The 18,860-nt window shown below is 33.0% G+C and overlaps 1 protein-coding gene across 2 annotated transcripts in view; it reads right to left on the bottom strand.

Annotated features, from left to right (window-relative positions):
• Nucleotides 1–2,958: 2,958 nt before the first annotated feature.
• Cph (Chronophage) overlaps nucleotides 2,959–18,860 on the bottom strand; it is an 84,685-nt gene continuing 68,783 nt past the window's right edge. The window contains exons 2-5 of one of the 2 annotated variants that reach the window (XM_065506845.1): nucleotides 14,325–14,477; nucleotides 14,080–14,262; nucleotides 13,804–14,010; nucleotides 2,959–6,286 (exon numbers count right to left, since the gene is read on the bottom strand). In XM_065506845.1, coding sequence (XP_065362917.1) covers nucleotides 3,729–6,286; nucleotides 13,804–14,010; nucleotides 14,080–14,262; nucleotides 14,325–14,477 — 3,101 coding nt within the window. In that variant the 3' untranslated portion in view covers nucleotides 2,959–3,728. The remainder of the gene's footprint in view (nucleotides 6,287–13,803; nucleotides 14,011–14,079; nucleotides 14,263–14,324; nucleotides 14,478–18,860) is intronic. The other variant, XM_065506846.1, reaches the window with a different exon arrangement.

The raw sequence follows: 18,860 nt of genomic DNA, 5'->3' as shown, positions 1-18,860 counted from the left end.
GTTGTTGTTTTTTGTGTTCTTGATAAATTTAGGATGCTGTACGCTGAAAATGGGCAATGTACATACATATATAATAATTATAAAAAATAATAATGCATCCACAACAAAGGTGAAGGGTATATAAGATTCGGCATAGCCGAATATAGCACTCTTACTTGTTTTGATTTAAAGTTATAAATCTTACGATAACACTTCGTTTTGGATGTGTAAGTAATTTTGTTCGATACTCATACATATGTATGTATATTCAATTCATTCACAATAACAAGAAACGATTTCTCATTGTAAAGATAAAATGGCTCGTAAAATGGGTTTCGATTGATTGATACTTAAATAAAAAACACATTTGTTTATATGAATGTTTTTGTTTTATTCTATAGTGTTTTATTTTATTAATATTTTCTTTGTCTTTTATAATTATTATTATTATGAAATTTTAACACATACAACTATATATAAATAAGTTTTTGTCTTTTTTCATAAGAAACTCTTAATTTACTACTTAATTGAATATATTGATTTTTATACGTATTTGCACACATTTCATTTTAAAAATACACGATTAGTTTTTTTTTATTATAATTTTAATATATGTATTTTGTTATTTTCTGTTTGTCTTTGTTTTCATAAAAACGCATTATTGTGTTCCGATTTCTATAATAATGCTAATATTTTACACTGGATTCATGGATTCATTTGACCACAATTATTATTTTACAGAGTTATTTAGAAAAATTTACAACTAAAATGTCTTTTTTCTTTCGATTTGCATTTTTTATTTATTTATTTATGTATGTACATCGTTAATTGGCTAAATTTTGAAGAATGAAAGTATTCTTAACTTATTTTTGAATGTAAAACCTTAAAAGAAAATAAATAAATGAAAACATAGTATGTATCAGAGCTGTAAATGAATCATTCTTTTTTGATTTTAATTCATTATGAATTAGCTAAATTTTGAATTAATTCATTGAATTGAAAAAATGAATTGAATGAAATTTGAATCAATTCAAACGAATTAGGCAGAAATGAATTTCAATTCATTTCCAATTCAAATGAATTTGTAAAAATGAGTTGCAATTCATTTACAATTCATTTGAATTGAATTGATTTTGAATTAATTCAAATGAATTAGAAAAAAGAATTAGCAATTCAAATGAATGATTCAAAAATGAGTTGCAATCAATCAAATTCAAGAGCAGATCTCTAGGGGGAATGAAAGATTTCTCCTACCAAAATGAAAATTTCCAGTACAAAAATTGAAAAGCCTTGTCCTGTATACGCGCCTGATCAATGAAAACATGGTGTTTGCAGTTTATTTCTTCAAGAAGAACTGATTTTTATTTTGAAATACGCTGAACGACATAACGTATTTAATATTCAAGAAGCAATTAATAATTTTTGAAATTTTGTGACCCACGACCACCCAACAACAAACTTTTTGCTAATATTTATATTATATTTATTTCAAAAAAATAAAACTATCTTCCAAAAATAATCAAAAATCAGGAAAAATAACAATGTATGTAGTTCAAAACACAATTGAGTTTCATAAATAAGGCTAATTAGATTTAATTAGAATACTTCATTCACCTTAAACAACAATAGCTTTTCAAAATTATCATCTGAAAGAGATCCACGTTTAGGGATGTTTAGAATAGAGGCGTACGAAAATAATCTTTCAATACCAGCTGACGATGGTAACGGCGCATTATATTTAAAGGAAGACTCTTTAACCGTCGATTAATTATACTGCATACTTAATGACATTGAAGAATCTGCTAAATATGCTGCGAATTTCGCGTCGGAGTTGCAAATGAATTGCTAATTTTTTTTCTAATTCGTTTGAATTAATTCAAAATCTTGTTCAATTCAAATGAATTGTAAATGAATTGAATTAATTCAAAATCAATTCAATTCATTTGAATTGGAAACGAATTGCAATTCATTTTTACCAAATTCATTTGAATTAATTCAAAATCAATTCAATTCATTTGAATTGGAAACGAATTGCAATTCATTTTTACCAAATTCATTTGAATTGACTCAAATTTCATTCAATTCATTTTTTTGTGTGAATGATTCGCGAATTAATTCAAAAATGAGTGATTCATTTACAGCTCTGGTATGTATTTATGTATGTATATGAAATGTTTGTTTTGTAATTTATTTTAATTCATATGTAATTATAATAATAAAGTGTTAAATTTAAAATACAATAAATTTTCTAGTAAATGTAGAAATAATAATAATAATTATAATTATATAGAAATAATATGTAATTAAGAATGTATGATACAGTGGTATTGATTTGTACATTTCGATTTAAATTTAATTAAAACTAAAAAAGGCAAAGAATAATTTACAAAAGGCTTAAGAGGATTACGAATGATTTAATGATGAAATCAATTGTATTGGCAAGTTTTTGTTAATGAGATGTAATTTTTCTCTCTGAAAAAAACACACCAGTAGAAGTGATTTCATTCTTTGGATATTTAAATTTGGAAAACAAACATTGTACCGGTCATTTAATGTCTTTCTAAACAGGTACAAGGAAATGTTTTCTCTAGTCCGCCAATCTATCTATCATTCTATCTCCTTCTTCTCTTTTCAGTCCTCTTCAAAACTATGTTTCTAAACAAATTTAATCAATAAACAACACAAGATAACGAGAGAAAAAATAACGATGATCACAAAAATTTAAGTCCTTAAAAATCATAACGACAACTAAAACCAAAACCAATAAAAGTCAGTCTCTTGAATAAACAAACAGCTTTTTGTGAAGTGGGCGGCGAGTGGATTGATTAATAAACACTTGCAACAAATCAAAAACACAAAAATGATACGTAAGGTAGTAAAAGTTACTCGTATATTATTTGTTATAACTATTTGGTAGACAACGAGTTTGGAGGCAGAGACAATCTAACTGGTCTGGGTCTCACAAAACCCATTCATTGCCTTGGGTCATGTTATTTATTTTACCTTTTGAAGAAGAGGTCAATGCGTAGTATTCGCTATTTTTTGATTTTCTCATCGATCACAACATTCGGAGGTAACACATATGTATGTATTGAGGATGAAAATATTTCAAATATGAACGAGTACTACTCGTACAATTTGTTTGCCTCCTTTCCATTTAAGATTCTCCTAAATATTTAAAAATTTCTACTTAACTTCACTGGGATTATATATTAGCTAATAGTTTTTAATGGGTAATAATTAAAAATAATAAAAAAAAACAAACAAATAAAATACAAGAACATTATTGGGTGTGGTGGAGCATTACTCGTTCAGTTTGAGGTCTTTCAGCAGAGGTGTTTTACATTGCTGGATGATTAAAGTTGTGCATTTTCATTGGCGTTTTATTGCGAACGAGAGAGAACGAGATACAGCAGTACCCACAGGGATACTCGATCGTGGATCATTTATTTTTCATATAGTTAAGGTTTATATAAAAAAATGGGCCAGCTCTTTCTTTTATAAAGTGAGCTCAGGTGTTCCGGACATTCCGAATATCGAATATTCTCAGAAAACAACATTATATTTACAAGAATTCACTAAAGTATGGACAAATATCTTTAGAAGATACGTGACAAAATGCGATTCACTGTTGGAAGAGAATGTTGAAGATGGTGATGCTGTGGAGGTGTCAACAGGTGTTGCTGTGGCTGCAGAACAACTGTCGGAGAGTTGAAGTTACCAGAACTGTTGTTCCAATTATGATAAAGTCATGCCTCGTGTTTTAGTGATATGGCGTGCTGGGAAGATACACTTGTGGAGGCATTGGAATCATTATCGCCAATACTGCTGGGCAAGGAAATTGTGCTGCCGGCCATGTTGGTAAAATGTGGAGGAAATGAGGCATTTGTAGGTGGGGAGGAAAGCTGCTGTGAGGGCATTTGATTTTGAAGTTGCGCAGCTGCTGCAGCCTGTGCAGCAACAACGGCATTGGCAGCATTGGCTGCAGCTGCGGCTGCCTTACCCTGATTGACCACACATTTGCGCATGTGTTTTTCTAATGTGGATGGGACGCTGAAAGGCATATCACAGAAACGACAGCGATACACATCCTTACCAGTTCGGCCATGTGTTTTCATGTGGCGTGTAAGCTTGGAACTCTGTGCACAGGCGTAGGAGCAAAGTTCACATTTGTATGGTTTTTCGCCAGTGTGACTGCGGCGGTGGACGGTAAGATTGGAACAGTTCTTGAACACTTTACCACAGAACTCACATGTGTCATTGCGTTGACGGCTCTCCTTTTTCATTAAAGGGTTTTGAGTCAGTAATGAATTGGCCGTACCCAGACCAAGCGGCTTAAGTTTGAGATTTTCGAAAAGTGAATCATTGCGATGCAGGGCTTGCATATTCCACCATTCGTTTCCATCCATTTTCATCCGTTTTGAGAGTTCGAAGGGATTGGGAAAAGGGTTGAAAATTGGAACTTGCGATTGAGGAAGGTTTGAGTCTTGTTGTTGTGGTGGTTTCTGGAACATATTTTTTGCAAACTCCTCCCTGAGACGTAAAGCAGCGGGAAATCCATTTAGTTTGTCAGCCATCTGATGCATTGGAGAGTTAGTGGAGTTATTGTTATCAAGATCTTTGGTAAGTTGCTTAAAATTTCCCGATTCTTGCAGAGCCTGTTTATAGGCTTCCGAATACTGAGCGATGTTGGATAAACCAAATTTGTCCATTAGCTCACCAACTAAGGATGTAGGGGCGACCGAAGAGGCTCCCTTAGGGTTATCATTTTTGATATCTAAACGATTATTGCTAACACTAAGATCTTCAGCTTCATAGTCTATTTCGTCTTGTTCATCCATTTCTTCGTCTTCATCTTCGTTCATTTCATCATCAGGATTTTCTTCTGCATCATGTTCTGGCTCAGTGTCACATTCATTTGTCTCTACCGACCCTGTGTTGCTTAGTCCATCTTCCATGGGACTGCGGTGTACTCGCATGTGTTTCATAAGTTTTTGAATATGTGAGCACTCAAAATCGCAGGCAGTGCATTTGTATGGCTTTTCGCCGGTATGAGTTCGCTGATGAATGATAAGGTTGTTTTCAAAACGAAACTTTTTGTCGCAATAGGCGCATGTGTAAACAGATGCACTAACCGCTGATTCCTGACTGGGCTTTGAGGGAGGCGTGGATGCAGAGCGAGGTGTTGTGTTTAATGTCGTTCCATTTTCTACCGACACGATATTGCTTTTTTCAGGTGGTGTTAGGGAATGCGGACGAGTGTTATTTGTGACTGGGGTAGGTGGGAGTTGATGTGACGGAGATGGGCTCGCGAAGTTCGGCGATTGCTTTTGTCGTGGACTCGGCGAGCTCGAGTTAACAATGTTTCCAGCTCCAGGACTTGTTGTTCCTGCAAGCTGACGCAATCGCTGCGAGTAAAAATCCATCTGAGGTTCCATTGAAAGCGAATTAGATTGCTGTGCTCCAGCATTTGAAGTCTGCTGTTGCGCGGCAATCAGCGGTAGTGAAGAAGGCGTTGTCGAACCACGGTGACAGCTGTTACTCGATGGCGGTCTTGCCTCTACTGAACCCACGGATGAGACATTAGAACTTTGGTTGAATTGTGATGTTGGCGTATGAGGTCCAGCAAGTGAGTTGGCAGCAGCGACTGCTGCGGCTGCTAGATTGAGACCATGATGCCGAAATTGCTCCGATACTAGCTGCTCCATGCGATAATGATCGGTATGAGGACGCGAGAAAAGAGGAGAAACTGTAGGAACCACTGATCCCTGAGCAAGATTTGGCGGCAAAGGCATTCGCAATAAATTGAATGGATTTGCAGAATGCATATCAGGTGGTGGTAACAAAGGGTGATGCCGCATTCCCGCAGCGGCGGCAGCAGCCAAATTTTGAGCATTTTGCATGGCTGTTGTCAAATTATTTTGCTGCTGTTGTTTATGTTGTTCAGCGGCAACAGCTGCTGCTGCAACTGCAGCAGCTCTGTGCTGCAATTGATGTTGTATTTGCTGTTGTTGCTGCTGATGGTGTTGATGTTGTTGCTGCTGTTGTTGTTGTTGTTGACTACTAACATTAATGGGCGATGTTATGCATACCGAGCTACTATGACTGCTACTGCTGGTGTTATTGGAGTTATTTTCTCTCTGTTGCGCAGGCATCGTTGTCGTTTCGGACACCAAATGCGTTGGGTCAGCTGATGACGAAAATTCAACATAGATTTTCACTCCATGCGAATGTTGTACATGTTGGATTAAACGCCATGCCGAAGTATATCTCGTTTTGCATGTCGAACATGTATAATTGCTGGGTTCTGAAAATATTGCAAAAAAGAAACCAAAATAAATACGAATGTTTATATACATAGTACATATATTTGTATGTGATTTACTATTATCTAATCAAAGAAGAAAAATAAATTCAAACATTCATTTTGCTAAGATGATGTCTTCTTCCCACAGATTAAGCTTGTGGTACATGTTTGAGTGTTTTATGCAAATGAGTCGCTAAACCTATCCCTAAATTACTCTCTCGCTACGATTTCATTAATATAATTAATAGTGTGCGAAAACGCAATGGTGATGTGTGCATACAACAACAACAACAACAATAATAATGACAACAGTATTACCAACAACAAAAAAGCAACCACGCGACAATGTTTTAAAAAGCGCACCTCAACTGCGAAGATGCGAATCGCCGTCAAACTGCATGAACATAAACATACAGCAAAACGTACATACATATTTACAAACACACGTATCGATGGAGTTGCTGTTTCAATTGTAATTTTAATTTCAATTGTTATTATCGTTCGTGTTGTTGTTGTTACTGTTTTTATTATTTCTGTTTTATGTGGCGCGCATTCATTATGAATGAGTCTTAGGTGCGGACGCTGCAGTGTGTAGGCAGTAAAGATTCCCAATAACATTTAAGTCAGTAGACAATTTAGTCGTCGTCGTCGTCGTCGTCATCATCGCTTTTGCCTTTGCCTTAGCTGTTGTCGTTTTCGTCGTCATTTTGGTTATTGAGGTAGTTGTTAGTTAGGAAATTCACAAATGTTAACGTCACGCAACACACCTTAATTTTCGATCAAGACTGGGCACACCGAACGAAAGAAGTCGTACGTACGTAAATATATATACATCCACACAAACACACATACATAAGTATCAGTATTTTTTAACCTACAGACAACACATACGTAAATGTTATTGTAGATGGCAAGATTTTTGATGTGTTCGGCCCACTATGCTGTGTATTCGTGTATGGATGTACATTCGTAGTATTATTTAGATCTCTTCTCTACATTCACACATTCGCAGATACAACTTCCGTTAGCCATCATTCGTATTACTGTTATCAACTACAGTACAAGTACTTCAAATATTTCGTATTAGAAAATTAAATTTTTTAAATTCGCAATATGTGACAATAACACGTTGCCTTTTTTGCAAATACATACGATTAATATGTACATATCTACATCAGACTGTAGGATGTTTTACTCCAAATGTGTGAACTGAAGGATTGTCTACACTGTAACGCATACAAATGACCGCCATTGACTGAATAGGTAGGTATTCATCTGGAGCTTTCCAAATTGTCTAACCGTAACAAATGAGTTAGAAAGCGGTTTAGATAATCAAACTAAATCATCCCTTTCCCATACATGTGCAGATAAACTTGCGGTTATATGTGATGTTTATTGTTATTTAAAAACAGACACACACACATGTGTACATTAATACAAGACATAAAGTACACATTGCCACCGCAATGGGACCCTGAGAAGTTCACAAATGGTGCAAAGATCTACAAGACTGTGGATGGATGTGGTGTTTATGTTTCTAATTTGATGGCACTACCATATGTTGCTAAAAAAAGAATGAAAAATTGCAAATCCTGCCGTTCGATTAAGAGTGAAATTCGCAATTTTAAAAAATGTAACATAATTTTAAAAAACAATAAATATGTAACCGCACGTAGAACAAATCATCACAACCATGAGGACCATACATCACACACATTACTTGTAACATCCCTTGCCCGCAACTTAAAGTTACCGCCAACATTTTTCACAAACTTAAAAATACATACTCGTATTGTGTTTATACGATTAAGCATGTGTGTGTTTGTGTGTATGCATATGAGTGTATGTGTTTGCGAAGGAGGGGTTGCACAATACCTAATGGTAACTACCGATTTTGTTTTTTAAAAAAATCGTCTTGTTTTTAAGGTTCATGCGAGCAGCTGCAAGATACTTTTGATTTGTATGCAATTGAAAAACTTAATGGTTGAAAGAAAATGATATGTATATGTCACACTGTTTATAAGTATAAATACATATTTATGTACGAATACACAAAAAGTAAAAAACGACCACTATATTTATATCAAATAACCTGGAATTGTCAGCTTACAAGGTACAGGGTCCCTTTTTAGCTCGTGGATGCATTGTCACCTAAACCTGATCCATTCTGTGCTTCCTTAATTAGAAATCACAATATCAAAGGTTATTGGGCTACAAAGACATAGGGTAGAGAAATGAGTCGGTCTTAATCCTTTTTCACGTAGAAAGGCACGCATGCAAATGAAGCTAAACATACAGACAACGCATCTTCATTCACAAAACTGAATACATTCGTACAGACATACATACGTACGTAGGTAGTAAGTATTTTCCTGTATACGGAAACAAATGATTAAAATTTTAAAAAAAAATAATAATAATAATGGTAAGGGTTGAACCCAAATGTATTACCTTTGACGAGGTACGAGTGCTTAAGAAATGATGTTATAGCAACTTGCGGCATGCGCGGATATGTTACTTTTAATTTGCATTTTTTTTACGAAAAAGAAAAAACGATTTAAAAACATAATAAAAACTAAAAAACATATCTATTCGAGTAAATTTGTTTGTACCGTGGCAAGACCATCTTTCGGTTACGCATTTTGTCGCAAGCATCGCACGAGCCATTCATTCACTCCTGTACAGGAAGTACATATGTATGTTTTGTTTATTTTAATTTTAACAATTTCTTATATAACAACGATGATTTCGATAGTGATATGTGATGACATTTAAACTAATCTAGCGGACGGGCGGACGGACCAACTGACTGACTGAATGTAAATTTTGAAAAGAGACTTACGGTCTACTGCATTCAATAGCAGAATGCATTACAGTCTGAGTGGATTATTTGGAGCTATCAGCGGGAGCAAACTACCATGTTACGCGTTCTTTCCTTCCTTTCTATGCATGTAATATGAACAAGAAAGCAAACATATGCGGATTTTTTTATTGCCAAAGAAATGTTTGCAAGTCCTTCCAAGAAATACAGCGTAACAAAAAACAATACAAATTATATATGTCTGTATTGTATGTATGTAGATGGAATAAAAACATTTACTGTTTTTGGCAGCTTAAGACGCAACCCTTTAGTTGCGGCCAGCGAAGCGATGATAGAGAAAACAGCAAGCGACCAGCACCCCCACCACTTGGCACACAAGGGATAAGTGACCGCATTTGACAAGAAAGCCATAAACAAAACAATTGGTCGCCTGCTGATATGTATGTTGAAAACCCTTCAGTATTTGATGTGATAATAATAATGTCTGTTGTATTCTTCGTTCCCATTGTTGTTATTACGTTTTCGTTTCGTTTCTCCATTATTTCTATTTAACTAGCTCCTTTTTTTCAGACTCATACATAAATACACAAACAAATATCGAACAATATAAGTAAGTATTGTTCTACATATTGCTGCTGTTCATTTTTGCCTCATATGTTCAGCAGAAGAAAGCGGATTATATCTACTCAATGGCAAAAGCAGACAACAGAAAAAGTTACAAACATCCATTTGAACATAATATTTACATACATGTAGATACATAGTTGCGTGATGTTGCATAATCAAAGGCTAGTAGTAAGTAATCCTTTCATCTTAAAGTACTTCATATCCTAATGTCTCTAATGCTGTTGGCTCAAAAATCACACATTTGATTTGTTATTGAACCATTATACTACATACATATATGTATACTTATGTGCAAATGACCGGCTATTTGGAATCTTCTTTGCCATGATGCTCGTTAAAGACTTCAGCGGATTTAAGGCGATTTACGTTAGTGCCTTTATGCCATTTGAAAACAAAATTTCTATTGAATTTCCTCCACATTATGTATTCACAAACACTCACTCACTAACACACACACACACACCTGTCGGTTTAAAAACGGAAAACGGAAATAACCCTTTTGCATATCCTTTTTGTCCGTTAACAGACATGTAACATGTAAGTGTGCTGAAGTACGCATACAAATACATATACATTTACCAAATATATCAATTTTCATTATTTTCCCTACAACATGTCACATTGTGGATTAAACTAATGTCTGAATAAGTTCATTATTTTGTTAATTTTATTATTTTTACATGCTCGTAGTTCGCATAAACAAAAACCTGAAGAGAAAATCACAAGCATCGCTGTGAGTTTTAATTAGACATAAAGTACATAATTGCTATTGAAACCACAATTCATTTACACATCCATACATACGTATATGCTGGAACGTATCAATCAATGCGAATAATATTATTATCACGAAATGATGAAAAATCATTACGAATCTCAGTACTTTTAATGAATTAATACTTCAATTATATGAACTATTTAAGTATGATGAAATAATGCAATTTATTCTATAGATTCTCTGTATTCTGCAAATGAATGTTGATACATTGTATGTATAAATATTTAATTTTATTATTATTATTATTAAATAAAAATGTATGTATGTTCTGCACACATATAATTCGGTTTGGCTAGCTTACATGGAATTGTAATTAAATTTTCAAAATGATATGCATACAAACATACAACACAATTGTCAACGTTGATGACATCATGAATCCCTTTTTAAAAGTCACAGCTATTTATGTATGTTGTAGTATATAGAGAACAACAATGTGTACATAGGTATGTATGTACAAGTACATATGTATATCCATAAGAAAAGTATGTATGAATCTATCTGAATAGCATCCACGAACAATTACAAATGTCAAAGAATAATAAAAAATAGAATATGCGAAAAAAAAACAACAAAACAAAAATTATCATTATTGTTTATCATACATATATAAAAACTTGAAGCGGTCAAAAGAAAAGTCGCATGTGGTTGAATATCTCTTGGAGCTTATCAAGGAACAGTGAGAACGAGAAGATGAAAAAGAATAATAGACAAGAAAACAAAATGATTCAGCTTGAGCAAATTTAATGAATACCGACCAACCAAGAGTTGATTAAAACTACCAACAACATACATACGATGAGATGATGATGATGCCTTTGTTTGAGATTCACTGAAAGGAATATCATTTAAAGTTTCTTACAGGACAACTCATACGAGTGTACACTTTGTTTTTGCCCGTTTGTCTGTCAGATGTATGGACCGAAAACGAAAGATGTTAAACTCTTTTCCAGTTGTTAAGTATTTTCAATTGAAGGTCATCCAAGCAAAAATTTAATGACAAAAAAAAAACAACAAAAGTCAAAAAAGAAAACATAAACACGCAAAATAAACACATACATATCACAATAGGACCCATACAATGTCATTGAAAGCTTTGTAAAAGACAATTGTTCTGTTTTCTTCTCTTCCTTATACAGAACAAAACAACATTTAGCAACTTGTGTTCTAAAGGGATTCAACGTAAAACCCCCTCCCCGGTACTACTTACTTATTTACTATACATTCCAGCTAATCTGTTCTTGTCTTTCTTACTCAAATCATTGTTAACGCTTATCAAATACTACTACTACTACTATGTACTATATACATATACGTATTGTTAACGATGACTGATCACGTTTACATCATTTCCTTATCATTATTTGTGCGTTTTCAAAATACATATCGTCACCTAAAATGCAAAACAACGTATCATCAAAAAATTCGAAATTGATTTTATTATTGATTACGATTCACTACATCATATTATATATGTGTACAAAATTTTAAACTTTTACTATCAAAAATAACCAAGTTATAACCAAAATTGAAACTAAAGTATCATCAAATATATGATTTTCTTGAACAAAATAACGTATACGCTTTGAGTAATTAATAAATAAATCGTTTTTACCTTATATTAGGTAGTATCCTAATTTTTTTTAATAAATTTGTTGCAATTGAATATTTTTGCAGTCTTAATGACAATTTAATGAAGAACCTTTTTTAGTTTAAAAAAGTAGTTGTTAGTAATTAAAATAAAAGAAACATAATAAAATTAAAAATGTATATAGGTATAAACTGCTTTTATTAAAAATAAAAAAAATATTTTTATTTAAGTTTTTATTTTTACATCAAAATTTATATTGATGATACGTTTTTTTTGTTTCAGAAAATAACAATTCAAAAAAACGTAAGCCACATAGCATAAAGAGTACTTTGAAAAATTTAGTTTTTTTCATACAATGTATTTCTAGTATCATTGTAATTCAGACTTGAAAATTTTGTTTCAATATCTCAAGTAGTTTTCATTTTATATAGTTTTTTGCTTCTCCTATAAACTTATGAAAAGTGATGTTACGTTATTTTGCATTTTAGGTGACGATATGTATGTATGTAAGTATTTAAAGTAACTGATTAATGCAACTGAATATATGTTTGTGAAGAAGTATCTAGATGTGTATGTAGTTTAGTTATTGCGATCTCACCTTTGTGACACACGCCGATAAGCGTGTGTACAAAGATGCGAAGCTGTATGTATCACTCCTTTCAAAATGACCCTATGGTCAGAGTTGTTTGACCAGTCAACTGATAATGGATTTAATTTTGTTCGGTTTTTTAGCTTTTAACACAAAATTTAACTTGTTTGTTGGATAAATGAATGAATGGATGACTAACATGAAATGTAAGTATTATGTATGGATGTATGCAAATAATAGATGAGAATAAAGTGTGTCAGAGGTCAATTCGTTTGCTGTCAAAATATTTAAAAACTGACCTTTTGAGAACTGAACACAGCATCCGATATTTTTAGGGGTTTTTCTACTCGAATTTTTAATGTTTTATTTTGTTTACAACCTTGAGTACGAAAAAGGATAGTGGCTTGTCTGATGGTATTTAGTCGCATGTGTGTAAAACGTATGTATGTTTAATTGAAAAAGGGGTTGAAAGTGCAAATTTTTGGACAGTCAAGCTGAATGTATGGTTTGATTTTGAATGTCGAGAATTTGTATTTTATAGTGTGTTATAATGTATTTGGATTTGTATGTTTTATTTATTATGTTTTGCTTTTTTCCCTTTTCTGATTACTTTTGTTATTTTACAAATGTGTTGCATAGAATGGACCGGCATGTTAATGGCAGCTTATCTTTACATTTAGTACTGTATGTCAGCGGCGACAAATATGACAACATTTTACGCTGGCTTTGATGCTTTTGATGTTGTTGATGTACTCTTTTTATTATAAAATGTCTTTGTTTTCTTGTTAATTTTTGTTTTTTTTTATCAAAGGACTTTTGACTTTGGAAAAAAGTCAGTGGTCAAATACATCCTGTATGTGTGTTTATAGTTAAAGTATGCTAAAAGAAAAAATCCGCAGAAACAATATGAAAAATTGTAGCTTTGAACAACACAAACGAGAATGAAATATTTCAAAAGGCATACATTTAACGAGTGACTGACTGACTCTTAAGGGTTGGTGCATTAACGATTATTGCGATGTTACGGTCATTGGAATTTTAATTAAATTATTTGCATTTATCAAAACAAACAAACAAATAAAAAATATGCAGAGTATATTGGAGTTCTTACCTGTTTGTAAAGTATTTGATTCAGCATCAACAAACTCTATCTTAGGACGTTTTGTCAGAGGTTGGCAATCATCTGTGTCATTGTTACATTCCGTACTTTCGACATCGTTATCGTCATGATCAAGTTCTTGCTTGATAACGGCTGTATTGCAGGATTTAAGATCATCGCAAGTGGACTCTGTATTTTTGGGTGTAGTGTTGTCGTTTTCTTCGGAAGATAAATAAAATATTATAAATCAGTTGACGGTAAATAGCACACTATTATTCTGTAACTTACCATCTACTAAACGCTTTGGTGTACTAGATGCACCATCGGCCAACATGTCCGCTGGACTAGGTGGTGGCGTGTGAATGCGAGAACCACCAGATGGTTTACGGGTGGGTGCCGATAATGATGGACGTCGATTGGCCAGACTCAGAGGTCTTCCATCTTCGGTATCAGCTCTGTCATTGGAGGGACCTTAAGACGACACAACATATTTGTAAGTATTTCTACAGAAAATATGTTTATAGTATATTTACCTTGAGTGGAACACTGGCCATAGTTCTCCTTATTGCATTGCAAAACTTTATGCTGTATGAATTTGACTATGTCACAGAGTGCAAATACTTTTTGACAAGTACCGCATGTTAGCATATCCTGAGCAGTGCCATCTGCTTCTGTGGAGTCAGAATCTATAGTTTGAAAAAAGAAAGAAAGAAATAATAAAAATAAATACTTTTTATAAATACTTGTATGGAGTTAATAAATTATTCAATAAATTTTATCTTAATAATACGGTTATAGCCTGACCTCCAAATTGGCAATTACAAAAACAGCTAAAGAAAGGCATTTCATTTCATTTCATTCGGATAACATATGAGTTTTAGGGCGCCTTTCTGGCTTATGCCAATCTAAGGATGGGTGTAAGTTATTGGTGGGTTTATTTATGGTTTAACTTAATTTGCAGTCAAATTTATAGCCAACTATTTACGATGGATTCTCTTAAGTACTCGTACTACCGACGACGACGATGATAACATTCAAAAACATTGTGCGAGTGTAAATCGTGCTAATAAATTCAGAAGATGCGTAAAAGCAATTAATTCCCAGTATATTGATTTCCCAAAAAGAATGCTGATAATGATATGCAAACTGATAAGTCTGCTACAATAGTGTGGCAATTGTTTAGTCAAGATGTGCGTTGAGTGGGGTAGTTGTAGTTGTCCCATTAAATCCATGCCAATTTTCCGCACAAAATTTATTCATAACCTCAACTTGTGAAATAACCAAATAAATCCAAGACTTGAATAATTTCATATGTACAAGTACGAATAAATATCGACTAGGATAATTTTCAAAAGGTGTCCTCATATGAGCACCATAAACAGTTCGGTTCGATTCAGTTCATCAGTGTGCAAACTTATAAATTCCAATCAATGTTTGTTAATGGACAATTTACCAATATCACAAGCTATTGTGCAAATGTTGTCCCTTTTTTTTCTCTATGGTTTCCTTATATTTTCCACTTTAACTCTGACCATCATAAATAGGGGGTTGAATTTTTTTAGCTTTAGGCAATTTAACACTACTGCTACTACTACTACTACTTCAACAACAACACACATTCACTTGCTATCCTAAGGAAAGATATCTTTAAAAAAAAAAAACACAAAAACACGAAAAGAATTTGAAAACTTTCTTTAGTTGGGGTTTGACATTATTTGACTTTTGGTTTAGTACTTGTGTCCACAATGGATCTTAGCATATGTAAAAGTTTTGCCCTGATGATTTCATGATTAGCCCCATAACTAAAAGGCATTTTTATTATCCTTGCTTGACTTGTCAATACTACCAATGTACATATGTGTTAGAACAAAACACAAACAAACAACAAAAAACCAAACCACAATATTAAATAAAAAAGTGAAATTGAATGAATAACAACAACAATAATAATAATAATATAAACTCACAACAATCCCCTGATAAAACAAGGATAATCATATTAAACAAGCATAGCAATCCAGTTGTCAATTAGGTGCTATACGACATAAAACACTAAATTATGGACAATGGTACGAATATATCGTAGTATCTAGTGATGATAATACAAACTAATAATAACAATACAACAATAATAAAAAAAAAAAATAATAATAATAAAAAACAACAACAAGATGATGATAAACGATGTAACAAAATCCAACCTACAAACATACTAGATATGTTGTGTATATGTGGGCAGAAGCAAACCGACGGACCGACCGACAAACGGACAAATAAAAGAAAAACAAACAAACGGACACAATTTCATGCCTGGAAGCTGCGATATTATTATTTTTTTTGTTGTATTTTATTCCTTTTAAGTGCGTGTGTGTTGTCTATGTGTCAGTTATTTTTGTTAATTTTTTACGAATTTCCTGGGGGGTGATATGAGCAGGACTAAAAAAAAGGAACACACATTTATAGTTGACTTATTAATTTGTGATTGACTGGGATGAGCTCGTAAACGATATGTTTTAGGATTCTACTCGTTCGAAGTTTTTTTTTTTTTTTTTTATTAGATGTGGTTTTTTATCACAACGATGCTGATAATGATGATGATTATTATTATTATTATTGTGACTTTTTTTGTTCATTTTTTTTACAAAAAAACATCATTCTTTTTGTGTTATTTATTAATTTATTTGTACGTGTGTGGTTTATTGAAGGGGCGTCAGTTATATCAAGAAAATGAAACAGGATATGTAATCAATTAGTGTTGATAGATTTGTAAACTGAATTCGAATAGATTTTAGCTTGTAAGGAAATGCCAAGTGCCCAATGGTCAATAACTAAAATTGTGTTTAAGAAGTCACAATGCGATTGGTTATAGAATAGAGTTTGGTTTTGTGGTAACAGCAGGTATAAACTAAAGTACTTGTCATAATGTTTGGCACCACCTTCTTCTCTCTACATTTACTTTTTATTTACTTTTTCCAGCAATATTGTTTTTATGAATGACTCTGAGGCAATAAATGTGCCAGCCGCAGCTGATGTTTGACGTTATCCCGAAATGTCAGATGGCCACTTAGCTGTAGTGTATTGTTTTGTATGTGTGTATGTATGTACATGCTGCAATTCAACCCTTTCTATTTCTGTTTGAATAACATTTGTTATGGCAATTCTAATGTGTGATATTAACGGCAAGATTACTGAGATTTCGCTATTATGTTTGCTCAATACTTGGGTAATATGTCAGTCATTCTGCCAGCCCGCCGCCACTCTTTGCAACAAAGGACAACGTGTTTGAAACCCGTTTGTTTAATAATATTGAGTATTTGTTTCATTTGATGAAAAGTGAGGAAAATCGCAGTTTATTGTAAGTGAGTTGTCATATTTTGTGACATTATTAAATGTCAACCTCCCCCTCCCCCTCAGACATTGTATTTGAAATGTGAAAACCGAAAATCATATTTGCACACACTAGTAAGTAGAGTATGTATTATTGAAAATAGGCTAATGTGTACTTTTCAAATATGTCCAAAAATTTCATACATTCGATTGATGCAATTAGGTAATGCGATTTATACTTTAACAAATTAGCCAAACAAATTATGCATGCATGGATAGTATGTGTGTATATTAAGCTAGCTGCTGCCTTAATACATTCTTCTTAGTCAATTTAGTCCTGGCTCTGATACATAATTAATCTGTTATCGACATTAGCATATTTATGGGTTGAGCGTAACCAATGTGTTGAAGATAGTATACGGGAATACTTAGAGGATGTAGATGGAATGGAATTGAATGTCGTCGCATTTTGTTTCGTAAACTTAAGACAATAATAATGAAATAAAAAAGAATGCGATTAAGTGTGCGATTCCTTGTCCTACAAGTTCAGTGTTTAGTAAAAGTACAAAGCAATAGCAACTTCTGTTACTACTACGACTTTTCTAATTTATTCACATGTCAACAATGAACGAATGTTTATTATGGTATGTTTGTTGCTGCTGATTTATTAAGTGGCGCCCAAAGTATCTTCAGTAAATTGCTATAATTTTTTGCCATTTCATAAATATGTACATACATATGTGCATACTCACAAATCTCAAAGTGTGCCAACAAAGTAAAATCCATACATGGATTGTGTGTATTTTAGTATCAGTACTTAAGAAAGAATACAATTTGTATTTATGTAAATCGTATCGAATGTCATCCATAAATAGACTACAGATACATTATAGTATATTTAATTGTAAGTAAATCCAGTCATTCTTTTAACCTCTATTTACGTAAAACCGTTATTGTTCATAAATGGTTTATTTATTATCATTTTGTTCGTTGTTTGGCTATGTATGTATGAGTATTGTATTTCGTTTAAATATTTAAATAATATAAACATGTGAAACAAAATTATTAAGTTTATCTAAAAAAATATGCGTTTTTCTGCTCCCCCCTAAACAATTTAAAATACAATAAAAAACGACTGTGCAAATATTTGCTATAGCGGGCCACATTTAACTACACACTCGTGCGTTCTAAATGTGTGGGTAAGTTTTTTTTATACTGTTCTCTGTTCCAGTCATCACACAATGTTTATTTTGGTTATTTTACCTTTGAATACTACTTTAACAGCGTTAACAGAATGAAAAAACAAACAAACAAAAATATGTACTTCAAATAAAACATTTTCTGATAAGAAGCGAGGGAGTTTTAAACTCCGTACATACAAAGATACATATTATTTACGTGTACTGATACATATTTACATACATACATATGTAGATTACATTTACAATAATATGCAGTTGAATGTGAGTATGAATTTAGTCTGACGATATTAGTTGCATATGAGGATCATGACTTATTGTGGACTTTATTTCAGTTTCATACAAACCAATTTCAAACACCTTTTCCCAACAACATCCATGTGTCCCTAATATGGTATTGGTGGTGATAGGTACCCTCTTTTTGGGGCGACTGTAAAAGGGGTAGTCGTTACGCGACATGGGTCTCTTATCAAGCAATAAATGGAGACATACAATGAATGGAGGTTATTTGCTATAACCAGGTGTATTTGGGTTAAACACCTT

Source organism: Calliphora vicina, chromosome 4, assembly GCF_958450345.1.
Source record: "Calliphora vicina chromosome 4, idCalVici1.1, whole genome shotgun sequence".
Lineage (NCBI taxonomy): Eukaryota > Metazoa > Arthropoda > Insecta > Diptera > Calliphoridae > Calliphora > Calliphora vicina.
The sequence above is the reverse complement of the archived record's forward strand: the minus strand, read 5'-3'. Positions and strand labels throughout refer to the sequence as shown.